Genomic DNA, 20,324 nt, shown 5'->3' with positions numbered 1-20,324 from the left:
GTAAAGTGCAGTCATCTCTTAATCACCGACCATCCCTTAAGATGGTCATCTATGATGGCCCCTGATTCACAGTTATCTCAGTTGACTACACACAGCTTGGCCAGATGTCCTTCTCTCAACCATAAGGAGTGTGGCAAATTCATCTACACTCACTCCCCCTCGACCAAAGCATCATGTGTTGCTGCTAGTGAAGAGAGTTGGAAAGTGCCTCACTGTCTCTGTGTGTTAGTTCCTTTGTATTAACATTCTGCTAGCCCACTGGAGTCCACCATATGCCCAGGAGTGTTAGATCCATGCTACATTTTCAGGCTATCCACATACGTTCAAGTTATATACAGTTAATGTAAATAGAACTGTAGTCTGTAGTTATCTTCACCCTCTTGCATGGATCCGTCTCACCTGAATCTTTGAGGGGCCCCTGCTCTAGGCAGCAGGTGCGTTTTCCCTTAATGCCCACATGGGCACTGCACTCTTCCAGTCAAACATCTCTTCTCTTTTAGAGCTCAATTTGGCTTCTAGAAGGTGATCCCTTTACCAACAATTTAATGTGTCATCCGTGGCCAGGTACCCCTCTACACCCCAACTTCCTGTGCTCTTAAGGCCTACAGGCACCTATAACTAATAATGAAAAAGATAACTTTACTTTTTACAAGGACCTCGGATATAAAATTGACCCAACCAATCACAGTGAAGCACTTTTCATGGGATGCTTTTATCCTTTCCCAAGTGGCCATATATAATATTTTATCAAACCTTATGCAGAGGTGCTTTGCCTGAACCATGTTTGGTTACTTCATTTCCTACCTCAGTATAGCTTTTTTCCACTAATCCAGCGTTTGTGACTTTGCCAGATATTTGTTGTGGGGTCAGGGAGAGTGCTGTTGGCGAATGGATTTGAGAAAGGTCTGCATCTTAACCAGCAATGTCCCAGGATAGTAGGGCGGGCATCGTGCTCCATGCTAGACAGCTACTCAACACTACTTGCAGGTATGCTTGTCTGGTTAGGTCAATTAAACTAAACCAGAACTACAGCACCCAAAATGCATTAGTGGTTACATAAAAAACCAGGACTGGAAACCGTATTCCTGATGGCATAGAGCGAGATGGTCATCCTAGTTTTACGTGACTGCTGTCCTGCAGGATTGGTACAAAAGGGGGTGGTGATGGACGGAGCATCTGAACCAATCAAACACTCACACCCAGTCAACAGATCTGGGAAACAAGAGTCCTGCAGGATTGAACAACTGGCTCTGGCTTGATGCTGTCTGCACTTCACCGAGTCACAGAAAAACAAAGCAGTTTTACTATCCCAAAATCAATGTAATGGAAACTAAATGGCCATCATACCCTCCTCCACCCCCACCAGCCCCTCGTCCCAGGCCCAAGCTAGGCTAAGGGTATTTCATGACTTTCTTCCCGTCATCAGGTTCTGCAACCAAAAGCGCATTGGGAGTTTTAGCTGGTTTAGAAGTTCCACGCACTTCACTCCTGCAGATTAAAGGCGTCTGGGATGTGGCCAGGAACTCTCGGCCTTTTGATTTCTTGATGAAGCAGACTGGAGCCCTGTTTCCTGGGCTCGGGTGGAGTCTCATCCCGCACTTTGGATACATTCTGCCCCAACACATGCATTAAAGACTAGGCAGCCTTGGTATCTAGCGACCCCCAGCATTCAGCATCTCTGGAGGTGGTGTTCTATAAAAAACCTTCAGAGCCTGCACTTTTGTTTTTTTCTAACAAATTAAGCGCTGCATCTGCACAGAATGTGTGCATTAGCTACAGCGTGTTTGAGTTAGTTTTTTTTATTAAGCATAACAGCGATGGAGGTGTTTCCTTGTCTTTACAGCCAGTGTCTCTGCTTCCTGCCTCACACCCTCACTTGCACTCAGTCAGACTTGCATTGTACTCATAGACAATCCCTGAGAACAAGTGGGGATTCTGCTCATGTGATCTGCCTATGGTACTCTTGAGTTGGAAACCTTTTAAGCTGTTCACATTTCCACTTGCCCTGGATGAATAGAGCTGGCTCAGGTTCAGTGGGTGGTCGCCAGTATTAGAGCTGAAAATACCACAGTTATAGATCCGCTGAACACATTTGTATCCCACGTTGGGTGTCGCCACCCTTCTACTGGAATGACGTTAGTGGTTAATGGTGTATGTAATGCACTTGCGCCTGAAATAATACAGTTAGGATAGGTTGGTTTTCATAGTCCAAGGTCTTCTGGGTCAGTAATGTTTAATTGAAGTACTTATGATACTTTTTTCCCCCACCTTTTGTGATACCTCGTCACCAGTGGTAGCTTTCCTTCCGACCAAACAGGTGTAAAAGGTATGGGGGAAACTATAGATATGGTCTAGGAATGCCTCTTTAGAAAAAAAAATACGTATGGCTGTGAAGTTGCATCTTTGTTCCACAACTGTGGGATACTAACACAAATAATTTGCAGCGCTTATGCATGGGAATTAAACACTCAATACAAAAAAGTAATTTTATTTCCTTGTTTCTCCCATCTCATACTTTCTACACATCCGCAGACACTAACTTTACCTCGTTCCTGTATTCAGTTCTTATAAATCCTCTCAAAACTCTAAATACTGCAGCTTTCCGTTCTTCATATTCCGTTATTCTCCTTCATTCTATCAATTGACCACTCTCTCACAGGAACGATTTCTTTCCTCCTAGCGTATCTTCTCTTTCTCACATTATCTCTTTTCTCTTTCTCTCCTTGTCCCTTTGCACCGTCTTCTTTCTTTCTTAACCGATTCCCGCTCCTGTTAATCTCCCTCTCCTCAGCTTTTTCCCTCTTACTCACTCCCTAACCCCTCTTTCCTTCTCGCCAATCTAGGCTCAGGCCGGTTGGCTGCAGCACGATTTCGGACATCTCTCCGTCTTCAAGAAGTCCAAGTGGAACCACCTTGCGCATAAGTTTGTCATCGGCCACCTTAAGGTAAAAGTGGATGTCTGCTCCAGGTATTGGGATGGATGGTGTGGGGAGGAGACCCAGGGGCTGCTTAGGATCCTGAACATTTGATTTCGTGTACTGTGGAATAAGTTGCTGTCCTGGCATAGAAGGAGCTTTTGACCTTAAGTTGCAACTCACAACTAGTGTAGTGATAGAATGACTACTGATTGACAGGTTGCCACAGAGAGTTACAGACTGCCAAGGACAGTTTTGAAGGATACTGTAACTCTCTAAAGTCCAGTGGATTGCAGTGCCTGCTCGCACAGGTAAAAGCAGTGGGGTGGGGGTGGCGCAGGTGTGTGGGGGTGGCTGAAGTCGACAGACGCGGGGATAAGTAATATTAAATAAATAAAACTACTTACTTTACGCTCACCACTAGAGCGCAAAGTAATTGGCTTTATTTACTTAAAATTATTTATTGCGTCATCTGTCGACTTCCACCACATCCCACTCCGCTCTGCCACTGCCTCACCGCTCTTACCTGTGCGAGCCGCTACTGAGTGGATTGTGGATAACTTTTTTATGCCCTGAAAGTCAATTATGAACATTTATATGGCACTAATACTGATAGTCTGTGGGTACACATTTACTCAGGTCCTATACTTACTTTCACGCCTGCCTAAATTCTGGCCATGATTTACTAACAACATAACTTCCCTGAAAAATATTTTTCCATTACCACCTACCAACTCTTTTGGATGTGTTGCCTTCTTGTCGTCCCCTTCCAGACATTGCCTTTCTAAAGCTGAAAACGAAAGAGTTCAGATTTGTGCTTGTTTGTATGGAAAGGGTTGTTTATTGCAGCCAGACTGCACCACTGACCAGCCTCCTCTCAGTTCCCTGTCTGACTATCTCTAAGTCCTCCGGGGTCAGAGTGGGCATTATTTTTTTCCTCACCCTCAGAACTGATTATGCCTGGCCATGCACAGTCCGCATGGCAAACATCTCTTTTGTCATGCTCAGAATAGGACATTGTTACTCATCTTTGTGCGGGTATCAGACATGTTGATCCAGCCAACCCTCTCACTGAATCGTTTAAAGCTTCCTCTGCTCCATCTACCTGTTTCTGCTTCAAGCCCCTTTTAATCTCCCTAGACAGTGCGGAAGAGGATGATGACAGGCTAGTAATGGACAAGGAAGATGAGTGTGGGGGGGGCGACACTCCGACCTCCACCATCCACCCAAGTCTACCCTCAGTATCTGACAATGAGAGGAGCTCTACTTCAGAGAGGGGGCAAAGAAACCTTGAGGCCCAAGTAAGCCCTAGCCCTGTAGGAGAGAAGACTGGCTTTAGAGGTGAGGAGACTGGCCCGCGAGGAGAGGAGGGTCAAGCTGGGCTTGAAGTCCAAGGAGAATGGTGGCAGCAACAAAGAATGCAAGGTAACTGCAAGGGGAGCCTATGATCCCAGATTGCCCAAAGGTATTGTGTGTAAGTAAAGGAGGATGACATAGATACGTTTCTGGCATCCAATAAGAGAACTATCAGAGGAAGATGGGTGCCCAGCATTGGGAGTCATTATTGTAGGAACTGGTTTCAGTGGTAGGGTTCAAATGGAGAGCTCTATAATTTAATGGTTAAAGAGCATATACTTACTAATTGTCCTAGAGAGAAGTTATACCAGCATCCGGTAGATTCAAAGCTGTCTAGTCCCAGAGAGCCGGGCAAGATGGCAGATGAGTGAGTGATCACTAGGTTACCCAATAAATCAAAAGTAGGTGATCCTAAGAAAGGAGCTCAGGCCCCTCCTCATGGGCAATATGTAAAGATAAGAGATAAAAAGAAAGAGTGAAAGAGTTCTCTAAAGGACCCTAAAAGAATGCCCATGAGAGGAGAGGGGGAGACACAAGACCCATTACCCATCCCAGTCCAAGGGGAGGGGTACCTGGGAAAGGGTTATGACCCCTTAAAGGCTGTAGTGTGTGTTGACTGCCAGCAGCCAAGACAAAAGAGAGGAGATTCTGTGTGCACCAAAAAGTCACCAACTGGTAGCCGGCCCTAGGGAATTGCCAGTGTAGGGATGAGAGTGGAAGTTGTCCCTGTGGTTTCCAAGGGGCATACTGAGGTCATCCTAGTATCAGTGGATGGGGTGGAAATTGACATATTGGCTACCTGGCCTCTAAGTGTAGAAAGGTACAGGCAGGTGCCAGCATAACCATAGGCATGTTCAAGCTGGTTTTCCCAGACCAAATCATTCCTGATGGGTTGCACTAGAAAATAATCTCTAACAATGATACAAAGTTCCATCCCATGGCAATGGTGGACTTTAGTGGGGAGGGAGTATTGGCCCGAAGAAGGTAACTGTGTCCCCTGCCATTCTAGTGGAATGTCTGCTGGGAAATGACCCTGAAACTTCTACTTCAGCAGGTGTGGAAAGGAAGGCTCATGCAGGAATGCTGGGCCTCCCCAGGCGGGTTTGTGTGGTCACAAGAGCACAAACAGCCTCACAGGGAAGTTAAGGGAACCTGAAGTGTGGACAAATGGCCCAGGTCGCTAGGAACAAGAGAAAAGGCAGAAAGTCTGGTCACCAACATTCAAAAGTCCTCAGTTCTAGAAGAAGTCTAGCCCTGAAGGGAATAAGCTGGTGTCTGTATAGGGGGATGACCCCCCTGAGAGATATGCCAGACTTGGCAGAGCTCCAGGGGGCACGAAGTCCCTCCAGGGCAGACTCTAGCCAGATCTTGCCCCACTCTTGAGGGCCTTAAGCAACTAGCTGAAAGACAAGAATGGGGGGGTCGGGGAGAGGTACTCACATGGTGTACTGGGATGAGGGAGTTCTGTATAGTGAGGCAAGGGATCCCAAACCAGGGGGAACCAGGAAGGAGAGTGGTGGTCCCACAACAATACAGACAATTCCTACTCAACGTAGTTCATACATCCTCCTGGCTGGTCATCTGATACAGACTAAAACCTGAGAAAGGTTGGAAAGCACTTTTATCGGCCCCAGATGTCAAAGAATATGAAAGAGGTATGCTGCTCCTGTATCAATTGCCAAGCCAGAGTCAAGACAGGAGGCAAGGAAAGGGTTCCCCTGATACCACTACCTGTGGTGGGGAGCCTCTTTGAGAGGTCAGGGATTGACATTGTTGAGCCCTCAATCCGCAGACATGTTCATACTGGCTTCTTCCCATTTGAACTTTCCTTTGGCCACCCTGTAAAGGGTTCATTGAGTTTGGTAAGAGAATGATGGGGAAAGCACATCAAGGAGCCAAAACAGGACATACATGAACTAGGACTTTGCTCCACAATGGCAGAGTACATGAAAAAGGCAGACCAGAACCTAGCAGCCATCTAGGAGCACCGGTATGAGAAGAAGTCCTCCTTAATGGGGTGCAGGCCAGCTCAGTTGGTGTGGACCCCAAGGACAATTAGATGGGGCCCTATCCAGTTTTAGAAAAGGGGGCAGAAGTCACCTACTTGGTAGACTTAGGTAATCCAAAGCAGCCTCACAAGGTGATGCATGTCAGTAGACTTAAACTACACCATGACAGAGCAGACATGACAATGGTCATTGTGATAGATGCTGGGGAAGAAGAGGAAAGTGGGCCTTTCCCTGAACTACTGTCTAGTGAATCACTGACAGAATATCGACGTCAAAAATATTGACGTAAAAAATATCGGAGCCGAAATCTAGGGATCAAGAATATCGAAGTCCTAGCTACATTATGGTAAGTACAAAAATAGCAGGAAAAAAATATTGTTGTAAAAAATATTGTTGTTGAAAATATCGTTTTTTTGAAATGGTTGAAAATAATGTAAAATAAAGTAAATAATACATATATTTAAAGTAAACATAGTTAAAAAATATGTTTACAATTATAAGTAATACAAATAATGTAAAAAAATAAACATATACAATATAATATATATACTTAATAATGTTTTCAATTAATTATTGAAATAGCTTATAAATTGTTAAAGAAAATTTTATAAATTATTAAATACATACATACACATAAAACAATAATATAAATAAAAATATAACAAATTAAAAAAATAAAATAAAAATAAATTATACACTACATTAACTAAAACAGTAAATATAGCGTAGGGGTACAAATTACTATTCCCACTCCAGAGAGTGCAACAGTAGGTAAAGTGTTGGATAGCGTGGGGGTAAAAATTACTATTCCAACTCCAGAGGGTGCAACAGTAGGGAATGTGTTGGATAGCGTAGGGGTAAAATTTACTATTCCCACTCCAGAGAGTGCAACAGTAGGGAAAGTGTTGGATAGCGTAGGGGTAAAATTTACTATTCCAACTCCAGAGAGTGTAACATTAGGGAAAGTGTTGAATAGCGTAGGGGTTAAAATTACTATTCCAACTCCAGAGAGTGCAACAGTAGGGAAAGTGTTGGATAGCTTAGGGGTAAAAATTACTATTCAACTCCAGAGAGTGCAACAGTAGGGAAAGTGTTGGATAGCATAGGGGGTAAAAATTACTATTCCAACTCCAGAGAGTGCAACAGTAGGGAAAGTGTTGGATAGCATAGTGGTAAAATTTACTTTTCCCACTCCAAAAAGAGTGCAACAGCAGGGAAATAGTTGGATAGCGTAGGGGTAAAAATAACTTACTAACAATTACATTTTTAAAAAAACATATTAATAATTTAATGATTAAATAACAATAAATTAATTAACAATACTAATCAATAAATACTTAAAAATAATTACAAATTAATAAAATAATTATCAATTAAATTGATGATAAATACAAATAAATAATAATTATAAAAAATGAATTACCAAATAATAAATGAATAACAAATAATTAGTTTTCAATACCCAAAAAATAATTATTAAAAAATATTTAGCAATTAATTAACAAAAAATACCACAACATAATAATTAATCAACATTAATTACCAATTATTAATTAATTAACAATACATTAATTTCCAAAACAAAAAATATTAATTATTAAAAAGTTATTACCAATTATTATTTAATTAACAATACATTCATTATCAATACTCAACAATAAAATAAATAATTACTTAATTACAATTAAATTACTTCCCGCCCTATTGCTCTATAAACTCACAACACACTTCAATATTTAAATTAATACACTTAATATAATTACCAATTAATCAAATAATAAAAATAAATTAACAATTAATAAACATTGATTACCAATTAATACAAATTATTCACCAAATACAAATTAATTACCAATTAATAATTATTTAACATAAAATTAATTATCAGTACCATTAAATAAAAATAAATAATTACCTAATTACAATTAAATTACTTCCCACCCTATTCCCCTATAAACCCACAACCCGGTACAGAACTAATACGAAAAGATTACTTAAAAATAATTACTAATTCCTGATTTTTTTCAAATTAATTTATTATAATTAAATTACTTCCCACCCTATTCCCCTATAAATCCAGAACCCGCTACAGCACTAAAACACATAATTTACTTAAAAAAATAATACAAACGTCTAAAAATGTTATACATATATTCTAAAACTAGTACAATAATTAATAAAAAATATAAACACAAACATAACATACATAATAAAATACATAACACTAATATAAATATCCATATTAGTAACATCGATATTTTTGTTATTGATATTACTAACTTCGATATTAACAAAAACGAAATTTCTTACCTTCATGTCACTATTCTGGTCATCGATATTCTTGATTTTGATATTGTGTCCCTATGATATATCCACTCAATATTGTTGTAGTTCGAAATTAAAAACTCGATGTTTAGACTGTTCACCCTGTCTAGTAATGTCAAATATAGCTCAATGGATTGAGTAGTATTCTCCTTCACTTTGACAGACCAACATCAAAGGGACTGTATAACTTGTTGAGGCAGTTTGCTGGTCTGTTCTGCTTGACCTCCAGGTCCAACAACTTGGTGCGTTCATAATGTGGACACAGGTGACAGTGTGCCTGTTGAGTAAAATTTACAGTCAGACCTGTTCAAAGTTACCGTTAAGGATGGGTTGCCAAAATCCTAGAGTTTGGGGGGATTGAGCTTTATAACAATCCTTGGGCCAGCCTTCATAGTTGTTTGCAAGTTCTTTGTCATGGCTAGCCCCAAACTGAGAGATCATGGCAAATCACAGTAGATTACAATGATTTATTGTGCCAAGTGAACATCTGTGATTTATTTGTTTCTTTAAAAGTCCATATCTCCAGAACTCTCTTGTGGATTTTTGCCATTTAGGTATCTATTTAAAGAGGAAAATACAACCTATTTTATAAATTGGTGACAGATTTTTATTATGCTGTGTTTCCTTCTTATTCAACTGTTTTGATACTACTTAATGATTTACATTTGTTCCTTTGATAAAGCCCAAGAGTCACAGCTACCCAGTGCTGGGCTAAGGTTTATCTAATGAAGCTTAGTGGACCGCATATGGATTTGTGCCTTTATTATACAGTGAGGTCGCAAAACCACACCATATTAACCACTTTCCTCACATCAGGTACTATCCACTCATCCACAGGCCACTGGACTTTTTATGTGTGTAAAGTGGACTAGTCATTGATACTTCTCAACCAGGTCACAGTAATTTCACTCTGATACTCAGAAGAAGGCAGGCTGAGCTCACTTGACACCCCCCATTTTAATGTCTTTATTATTACTCTTAGTTTTATAGAGCATGTGATACCTGAGGGTGTAAGGTGCTAAGATAAGATAACTCCCTTTGCAACCCAATACAAGTAGTCAGGAAAATAAAATGACTATTACATATCTAAATAAGATATTAAATGATAAAATGGGTTTTTAGGGACCTACACATTTTTTTGAATATTAGTATCCAAACGTAGCTTAACCAGTAGTTAATTCTATGCCTGCGCTGTGACCACCGTAAAAGTATATTGTCCTAGTCTCGCCCTCCGGTGTTTAGGTACAGTGATCAAACAAGCGGAGGCTGAGTGCAACAAACTTAATGGGGTGTGCTTTTAAAACATGCCAGAGATGTAATTGGTTCAAGAAGCTAGATAAATAGTCATGGGACACATGTAGAGAGCCTTAAACCAGCATCTTTTCTGAACGGGAGGCTAATGTAACTTACATAGTTGCATCAAGGCACTAACACATTTCTGCATAACAAATATCAGTCTGGCAGTCTCATTCTGAATCAACTGCAGTATCTGAATAAGATAAGCAGAGAGACCAACATACAGGGCATTGCAATTGTCTAACCTACTGAGAATCAAGGCTTGTATTAACAGCTGCCGGAGCATTGAGGAATAAATGGTAGCCTCTTTTTTAATTCTTTCATTATTAACACACAAATGGCCATTAGCTTATTAATATGGTTTTCAAAAGAAAGTTTATTAATGAATAGAACACCCAGATTGGGGGCAGTAGTTGCCTGCTTTAGACACTCTCCTGACATCTGGGCCGCCACCATCTGATGGATTACTGGAAATCAATACCTCTGTTTTATCTGATTTTAACCAGGCAAATTGTGCATCCAGTTTTACCTAAATATTGATTGCAATGTGTTTTTGGGGAGTAGGGCAGAAAGCCCACCTTCCCAGGATCTTTGGCCGTGTGGTACGGCCGAGGCTTGGAGTGGATATAGTGATTGACCAGTGTTCAAGTAGGGGGCTCCTGTGATATAAGGCTAGGCGTGAGGGGGCCTATTTAACCGTTTACGGTTAGTTTGCACACCGGCTTGGAAGGGTCAGTTTGTTGCTTACTCTCCCCCTTTGTTTTGTTTTGTCTTTGGTGTATTTTTTTCTTTCTGTTCCAAGTCAGGTTTCAGGGTTGTTTTTTCCCAAGTGTTTGTTCCAACTTTTTCCTTTCCATTTCGTTTTTTTCCTTTGCTCAGTTGGTGAAATTGTATTTTTTTTGTTGAATCAGGCGCAGAGTTTTTCGTGGATGTTTGGCGCTTTATATGGCCAGGTGCTGAGGTGGGGTTGCAACAAGTTTAACGTTATTATCCAAAACTTGGTCGTGTTGACACCCAGTTAAAGTTGCATTGGGGCGGCGTTCTGAAATTAATAAGAATGCAACCAGTGGTGTATGTACGATGTTCGGCTGCAGAGAGTTTGGAAGGAGGTGAGTTGTTGGTGGGTTTTTGGGTTTCTCAGGGTCTCTTAGATGAGGGAGGAGGAGGATGGATAGTATTTATTAAGTATTAGTGAGGCCGAAGTGTGAAAGTTTAGTATTTAAGGCTTAGTGCCAAGGTTCGCGTTGAGATTTGTGCACCTGTTAAAACAGCCTTTTCCACACTAACATGTTGTCTGTGAGTTCTTGAATGAACCTTCTCACCCAAGTGCTTCAAAATGTAAAGAAACAACACAATTAAAATGCAAAAGCTTACTTGCCATAATCAAACATACTGGAATTTACAAAGCTTGACTGCATACTGTGTTCATTTGGCATATTTGTTCCTAAAACAAGTAGACAGCTATATGAATACATCCTGGGTGCTTTTGTTTAGTTTTTATCATCCAGCTTCATAAATTGGAAATTAAAAACTAGCATTACCTTGTGTTTATTTGTTTTAGCTCTTGTCTCTCAGGCTTCTGGCACTTGTATGTAAATTGCTCACGTCTCAGTGTCAATGGCGCAAACTTTAACCTTTTAGGTCTCGCCTAGGCAGCGCATGCACGCTGTCTCTTTTAGACATGCTGTATCTACAATATGGGCTTTAAGCACCACCCATTTTGTTAATTTGTTTCTTCCTACTGTCCTTTGCAAATGCAGGTTTTTGATTGGTGAATGCACCTATTAGTCCCTCATTTTGGACTTTTGTAACCTTCCATGAGGACTGCCCCTGTTACATGTACTCTTACTCTTCACGTTATTTATCATACCCTTTAAGCACTCTTTTTAGTGATATATTGTAGCTCGTTTTCGAGCCACAACAATAATGCACTTCCCCGAGTACAATGAATGCATCTTTTTTTCTGGCTTTAAGCTGCTTGGTTTTGTCTCCGTCAATAACGTCCTTATCTTGTTTTTTGGCTTTTTGTTGCTTGTTTGACAGTGTCTTAGCAATGTTGTTCTGCCAGGTTTACGTACATCGCATGAAACATAGCAACCCCTCCCATTCCCCCCTGTTAAGCAAGGCGGCAGCTGCATTCACAGCTTGTTTTTTAGGGCTCGCCTGCTGATGTGCATGCGCATAGCTGGCGAATCTCTATAGTGGCTTATCCAGACTTTAACCACTGGCGATTCCTTGCAGTGCATGTGCGCTTTTTAGGTCATTGCGCAAGCGCAAGCCCTAAAAAGCGCATGCACAATGCCACCAGCCGCCTGCGTGCCTGCCTCGCATTACCACATCAAAGGCAGCCCAGCCTCCCTCCCACAAGCTTCTCAGCGTGCGCTCATCCCCTAATTATTCACGGCCGGCCGGCCGTACTTTCAGTTTCACGGCCGCCAGGCCGTGTCTCCTTTTATGCTCTCTGATGCTTGTTTTTTTTTAACTTGTTTATTTTGAGAGGGAGAGTACCGGCACTTCTCAAGAGAAACGTAATACTTTAATTGGAGTTTACCTGCACTTATATTTTTCAATTTCAAGCACTGGCCGTACAGCAGGGCAAAAAAAACATTGACAAAGCCAAGAGGACTCAAAAGCTAAACCTGCTGGCTTTTGATCTCTTCTTCAGCCGCACACTTGGACTTTCCTAGCCCCTCCCCCTTCCACTTCCTAGTCATTTTCCTCCTTACCCGCCAACCCTGATCAGCCCCTTCCCTGCCTCTGCCTAGATTACTCCTTCCTTAGCATTCTCACCCCTCATATGTCTAGCCTCTACAAGATCCCTTATTATTTCTCCCTATCCTAGCCCTTTCCTTTACTCCCCACCCCCACACCGCCCGCCTCGCGCTATTTGTATGCCCCCCTCCCCCACACCCTCCTTGTTTATTTCTCCCCTGGACAATGATGGCGTTTTATGAAGTTCTAACCGTTTTTTGTCAGGGAGATCCTTCTCGTTGCTATGCAGTTCAGCGTGACGGATTAAACATCGACTAGTTAAATAAAAATTAATATCAACCGCCTCCTAACTTCTAATGTCATGTTGTTTATAACTAATGAACTGATTAGAGGATAAACACATCAGCGAGACATTTCTGCATGCCTGCCTCTGCTGGGGAGAGGCAGACACCAGCAGAGTCCCTGCTTTCACCTAGGCTGCCAGATAGCTGCTATTCCAGTCTCTCTCTTCTCATTAGAGCTCCTGCGACGAGCATTTTATGTTATCCATTTTTTACTCAATGACGTATTGGATTTATAAAAGTAAAACTGCTGAAAACGTTCTTAATTTTCATATTTGTTTGGCTAATTTCAGTACATCTCTGTACTTTTGGATTGGAGGATTTTATAGCAGTAGAACTACTGAAATATTTAAAACAAATGTTTCATCAGCTCCTTTGCATACTTTACGTTCTCTTTTCTCTAACCCTCATATTTTATCAAAGCTGTGCCGCTTTATACTTTTAAAGATCAATTCAAACGCACAGAATTCTTTTCTTTTGGGCCTTGCTTTAGATTCAGGGGGAAGCTGGGGAAGGAATTAGACAGCACGAAATAAAGACATGCGATTATTTTTGGGAACCCCGCCGACACCCACCACACAGCTCCACCGATGCAGCCACCACACAGCTCCACCAACACAGCTCCACCGAGGCACCCACCACACAGCTCCACCGATGCACCCCCCACACAGCTCCACTGATGCAGCCACCACACAGCTCCACCGACACAGCTCCAACGATGCACCCACCACCCAGCTCCACCGATGCACCCACCACACAGCTCCACCGACACAGCTCTACCGATGCACCCACCACACAGCTCCACCAATGCACCCACCACACAGCTCCACCGATGCACCCACCACACAGCTCCACCTACACAGCTCCACCGATGCACCCACCACACAGCTCCACCGAGGCACCCACCACACAGCTCCACCGATGCACCCACCACACAGCTCCACCGACACAGCTCCAACGATGCACTCACCACCCAGCTCCTCTGATGCACCCACTACACAGCTCCACCGACACAGCTCCACCGATGCACCCACCATACAGCTCCACCGATGCACCCACCACACAGCTCCACTGATGCACCCACCACACAGCTCCACCTACACAGCTCCACCGATGCACCCACCACACAGCTCTACCGAGGCACCCACCACACAGCTCCACCGAGGCACCCACCACACAGCTCCACCGATGCACTCACCACACAGCTCCACCGATGCACCCACCACACAGCTCCACCGATGCAGCCACCACACAGCTCCACCGACACAGCTCCAACGATGCACCCACCACCCGGCTCCACTGATGCACCCACCACACAGCTCCTCCGACACAGCTCCACCAATGCACCCACCACACAGCTCCACCGAGGCACCCACCACACAGCTCCACCGAGGCACCCACCATACAGCTCCACCAAGGCACCCACCACACAGCTCCTCCGATGCACCCACCACACATCTCCACCGAGGCACCCACCACACAGCTCCACCAAGGCACCCACCACACAGCTCCACCGATGCACCCACCACACAGCTCCACTGAGGCACCCACCACACAGCTCCACCGATGCAGCCACCACACAGTTCCACCGACACAGCTCCACCGAGGCACCCATCACACAGCTCCACCGATGCACCCACCACACAGCTCCACCGATGCACCCACCACACAGCTCCACCAAGGCACCCACCACACAGCTTCACCAATGCACCCACCACACAGCTCCATCGATGCACCCACCACACAGCTCCACCGACACAGCTCCAACGATGCACCCACCACCCAGCTCCACCGATGCACCCACCACACAGCTCCACCAATGCACCCACCACACAGCTCCATCAATGCACCCACCACACAGCTCCACCTACACAGCTCCACCGATGCACCCACCACACAGCTCCACCGATGCACCCACCACACAGCTCCACCGATGCACCCACCACACAGCTCCACCGAGGCACCCACCACACTGCACCCACCACACAGCTCCACAGATGCACCCACCACACAGCTCCACCGATGCACCCACCACACAGCTCCACCGATGCACCCACCACACAGCTCCACTGATGCACCCACCACACAGCTCCACCGATGCAGCCACCACACAGCTCCACCGACACAGCTCCAACGATGCACCCACCACCCAGTTCCACCGATGCAGCCACCACACAGCTCCACCGACACAGCTCCAACGATGCACCCACCACCCAGCTCCACCGATGCACCCACCACACAGCTCCACCAATGCACCCACCACACAGCTCCATCAATGCACCCACCACACAGCTCCACCTACACAGCTCCACCGATGCACCCACCACACAGCTCCACCGATGCACCCACCACACAGCTCCACCGATGCACCCACCACACAGCTCCACCGAGGCACCCACCACACTGCACCCACCACACAGCTCCACAGATGCACCCACCACACAGCTCCACCGATGCACCCACCACACAGCTCCACCGATGCACCCACCACACAGCTCCACTGATGCACCCACCACACAGCTCCACCGATGCAGCCACCACACAGCTCCACCGACACAGCTCCAACGATGCACCCACCACCCAGTTCCACCGATGCAGCCACCACACAGCTCCACCGACACAGCTCCACCGATGCACCCACCACACAGCTCCACCGAGGCACACACCATACAGCTCCACCAAGGCACCCACCACACAGCTCCACCGATGCACCCACCACACAGCTCCACCGAGGCACCCACCACACAGCTCCACAGATGCACCCACCACACAGCTCCACAGATGCACCCACCACACAGCTCCACAGATGCACCCACCACACAGCTCCACCGAAGCACCCACCACACAGCTCCACCGATGTACCCACCACACAGCTCCACAGATGCACCCACCACCCAGCTCCACCGATGCACCCACCACACAGCTCCGCTGAGGCACCCACCACACAGCTCCACCGATACACCCACCACACAGCTCCACCGATGCTCCACCAATGCACCCCCTAAGCTCCACCGATGCACACACCACTCAGCGCAACCACAGCATCCCTCAGCGCAACCACAGCATCACTCAGCACCACCACAGCATCCCTCAGTGAACCACAGCATCACTCAGCGCAACCACAGCATCACTCAGCGCAACCACAGCATCACTGGTTCAAATATGTTCTTTCAATGTTTCAAGCTGTTTTCAAGCTTTCATGCTTTATTACAAATCACAAAAAGATGTTAATATTTCACTTCTGTTCTTGGATTTTCGTCACAATAAAAAACACTGAACATAATCTTCACAAAATGTATTTACAAAAGTTTAAGCTATTGCCATTACAAATTAAATAAATTATTTAAGTATTAATTATTTAAAAAAATTAAAAGCCATTGTTATTTGTAATATCAATACATCTAAGTCACGTAAATACACAACATGTTGCATTACAAATGCTATAGGTGTTTGCGAAAGTTATAACTATTGGCATTGTAAATGACAAAGCTATTAATTTAGCTATTTTAAAAAATAACACATAAATAAAAAAAATCATTTATAAGACCAATAGCTCAAACTTTCCTAATGCGAGCCCTATTGCATTTCCAATGCTTGTCTATCATGTTGCCTTGATTTTATTTATTTATAAAGTTTTGTATAGCGCAAACATGACCCTAATGGGTATCAGAGTGCTTTACGTGGGGGGAAGTTAGGGTATAATTGAACATCTAACATGATGACCTATAATAAAAGAAGAAAAAAGCCTTGAACATACATAAATTACTACGATTGTTCTCAAAGGTAATCAGTAAGGAAAGGTCAGGCATCATAAAAGAGTCACAGGTATGGATACAATCAATAAACACAAAGGTGCTAGCTTAGGGTAAAAACTTGTTCATCAGAAATGATTTTACTTCTTTTTTTAAATGAAGAGGTAGATTGAAATTAGGCAAACATCTAGTAGCAAAGAGTTCCATAGCTTAGGTGCGACACCCATGAAAGTTCTGTATCCAGTTTTCTTTTCATGAAACATTTTGGTTTCAGTAGCACAGATCTCGCACTTCGCTACTGTCTGCAACCCCCCAATTTTTCTAGTGTTTGGGCCAAATATCTGGGGGTATTGAAATGTTGAGCTTTGTGTGTGACGCATGCTATGTTTAGTTGAATTGTTGCCTCATAGGGGAGCCATTTCAGGGATTTTTGAGCAGGGGAGATGTGTTTTTTTCGTTTTGCACCGGAGACAAGTCTGCATTGAGGGAGGCTCTTAGAAGGGCCAGTTAGTATCTAGGTAGGCCACATTGTGTGGCACTATCGTAGTCCAATCTGGGCAACACAAGAGCTTGAACCGCATGCTTGAAGTCCTCCTGTGGGAGGAAAGGTTTAAGTTTTTGTAGAATATTCATCTGATAATTCGCTTATTTGGTGATCGTACTCATGTGATCCTGTATATTCTTGTGTTTGTCTAATGATATTCCCTAGGATCTAGCCGAGTCTATGATGTGTGGAGAGCAGTCGAATGCAGTAAGATTTTTGATCCAAAGATCAATTTTGGTAATGTTGTACGGAGGTGATAAGAGTAGGAATTCAGTTTTGGCAGCATTGAGCTTGCGATGATTGTTAGTGAGCCAAAGATGAGTGTTTTGTAAAATAGAGTTGAGGGATATGATGTCATCTGGGGAAGAGATTTTGAGATACAATTGCGTGTCTTCTGCATTCATGTGATGATGAATGTTAGCAGATTTTAAGGACTCAGCTAGCGGTTCCAAGAATAGATTGAAGGGAAACGGTGAGAGGGCAGATCCCTGTGGGACACCCTGTGTGACCGTGGAAGGCTTTGATAGGGATTGATTCACCCTGACTCTTTCGGATCTGTTGTGGAGGAATGCGCTAAACCATTGCAAAACGACCCCTCATATGCCCATCCTTCGTTGAACTAGGGTCAATAAACTGTCATGTTTAACAGTGTTAAAGGTGGAGGATAAGTCAAGTTGTATCAGAAGGCATGATTAATTATGCATTGGTGAGTTTGAGCCGCATCCACTGCACCATAAAGCTGCTGACAATGGGGCCGGCATGTGCTGGGGTAACTGGGAGAGACATGGGGCTTCATTTAGACACTTTCTGTGAAGTGCTCCAAACGGTGCTCTCTTCATGCAGGGTGGACAGTGCCAGGCAGTATTAACCGATATGGCGTCACTAAATCAAAACTTTTCTTCTGTCCTCCACTTCCCTGGCCACAATATCCACCACTGTAGCATTGCTGAGTCTCTCGGTTCATAGTGATGGGAAAGATGGCTGACTTGGTTGCCATCTGATAAGGGCGAATCACTTACTTTGCAGCAGTTGGGAACACACTAACTACCAATAGAACAGAAGTTAGGAAACTACATATACATATATATATTTTAATCATGGAGATACACTCGAACAATCCATAGTTGCAATAAAATGGAGCGGATACTTCAATTACTAGGGGAGATTAATGTCCGATAGCCGTATGGTATATTAGCACATTAAATGGCATATCAGTACAACTTTTGGTTAAGTATGACAATTATTATAGGGCTCTTCGGGCTGGGATGCTGGACTGAAGGCTCTTCTTCGGCGCATACTTCCAGGGAGCTGAGAGAGAGTAAATCAGTCTTCGGAGCAGTAAATATCCCTTACCAAACACACAGTCATTTGTATGTTTCCTCTAAGGCATGGGGTTAACCACGCTGTTTAGCTGTGCAGATTACACTTTTTAAATAAAAAAAAAGTCCAAACCACTCCGTTTCGTGTGCCCATTCAAAAGAAGAAAGAGAGTCACGTGGGCATGGCACTTTAAATAATACCGGGGGAATGTCGCCATGTAAAGAGCTCCAATACCCTTGGGTCGAGTTCGCTTTATATAAAACCACACATTAACAGAAGAGCCACGCTTCTAAGGCTTTGATAAAGGAGGGTAGTAAAGGTTAGGAGTTTTCAGCCATGGCCCAAGAGATGTAACGAGATAAAACGGGCCCTGCTATTCTCAATTTGTAAAATGTTTTGTTTTGCGCCTCACCAATTCCATATGTCACCAATTGCCACTGCAGCTCCCCAGAACCTGTAAACATCTGTCTCTGAGGCTCATGCGCACTGCCGCAGGTTCATAGTTTCAGAGGATATGGAATCTTAGGGATCCTCGAAAAGGCCCATACACAGTGCTTTAAGCAGTGAGACTCGCTCCCATGGTCCTATTCCAAGTTATATCCACCACTGTAAACGTTCACCGCAATCACTGCTTGTAGGCGAGCCTGCAGTTGGTGCTCATGGGCGATAGTAGTGATGGAAGTGGGCTGCCCCCAGCAAGAGTGGTGGCGGTAAACTCCTACAAATATTTGAGGTACTGGCACTGCACATTTTTTATAGACTTGCTTGACAGCGCAGCTATCTCCAGAGAGTTATTTGCGAACCACCAGGAGTGGGGTTTTGGCCCGCCTGAATTGTAGGCGCCATGAGTACATGTTTTGATTTGGCAGAAGTTGAGTCCTTCAACAAAAAAGTGCTTGCCCTTCACACAGCTATGATCATATGTTTATGTATTCAGATACCTCAGCTTGAACTTTAACACACAAGCCACTGTAATGCTATTAATGTTTCATAGATGACTATATCATTTATGGTGTTTTTCTCTGCAGCAGCACAGCTAAGAGAAGGCAGTCATTAACATGGAATTGTTAGGGTCTGGCTTGCCAGTACATTCAGTAGTTTACCTATTGCATTTGCCAATGCATGTTTAAATAAGCATTGTGTACAGCATGCGAACTCGAAATTTAATACATGACCCTGTTATCAGAAACAACTTGTTTCTGATCCCTCATAATACTTTTTGTTCATTTAATACTTGTCAACGCAAATTCTAATTAACCAAAAAAGAATGAAAGCAGCACAGTGACTTTACCAATCTATTAGCTTTTTATTTTTTTGCGTTTTTATATACCCTGAACTTGGCCCAAGGCCACAATAGAGCTTCACTTGAGCGCCAGATTCAGGAGGACATTAAGTGATTTGCTCAGAATCCCAGGAAGCTGAGCGACGCCGTGACTTGAACCTGGTTCCCCAGTTCCAAAGTCAGCATTTCTGGATGTTAGGCAACATCTCCTCTTTTCAGGCATTCTATTGCTGCATCGTTTGAAATTAATATTGAAAACTAAATAGTGTCTGGTGAGTAGGAGTCAACGGCGGACACCAATGGTCGCACCTCTTTGCTGTCTTCCTGTTATTTATAGTTAGTAGTGTGGTCACAATTGGTGTGCATAAACTGCTCCTGCACCTGCCGTTAGGAGATGCAAACTGCCCGGCAGATAAACAGGAATCTGAGAAAGAGTGGAGCGATGCACTACCCAGATCTCCTGTTTTAGTAA

At 43.8% G+C, this 20,324-nt stretch overlaps 1 protein-coding gene across 1 annotated transcript in view; it reads left to right on the top strand.

Moving 5' to 3' along the window:
• Window positions 1–20,324, top strand: part of LOC144822745 (fatty acid desaturase 2-like) — a 170,081-nt gene that overhangs the window by 102,382 nt on the left and 47,375 nt on the right. Inside the window, exon 4 of the mRNA XM_078680600.1 lies at window positions 2,844–2,945. Coding sequence (XP_078536726.1) covers window positions 2,844–2,945 — 102 coding nt within the window. The remainder of the gene's footprint in view (window positions 1–2,843; window positions 2,946–20,324) is intronic.

Source organism: Lissotriton helveticus, chromosome 3_1 (genome assembly GCF_964261635.1).
Source record: "Lissotriton helveticus chromosome 3_1, aLisHel1.1, whole genome shotgun sequence".
NCBI lineage: Eukaryota > Metazoa > Chordata > Amphibia > Caudata > Salamandridae > Lissotriton > Lissotriton helveticus.
The sequence above is the reverse complement of the archived record's forward strand: the minus strand, read 5'-3'. Positions and strand labels throughout refer to the sequence as shown.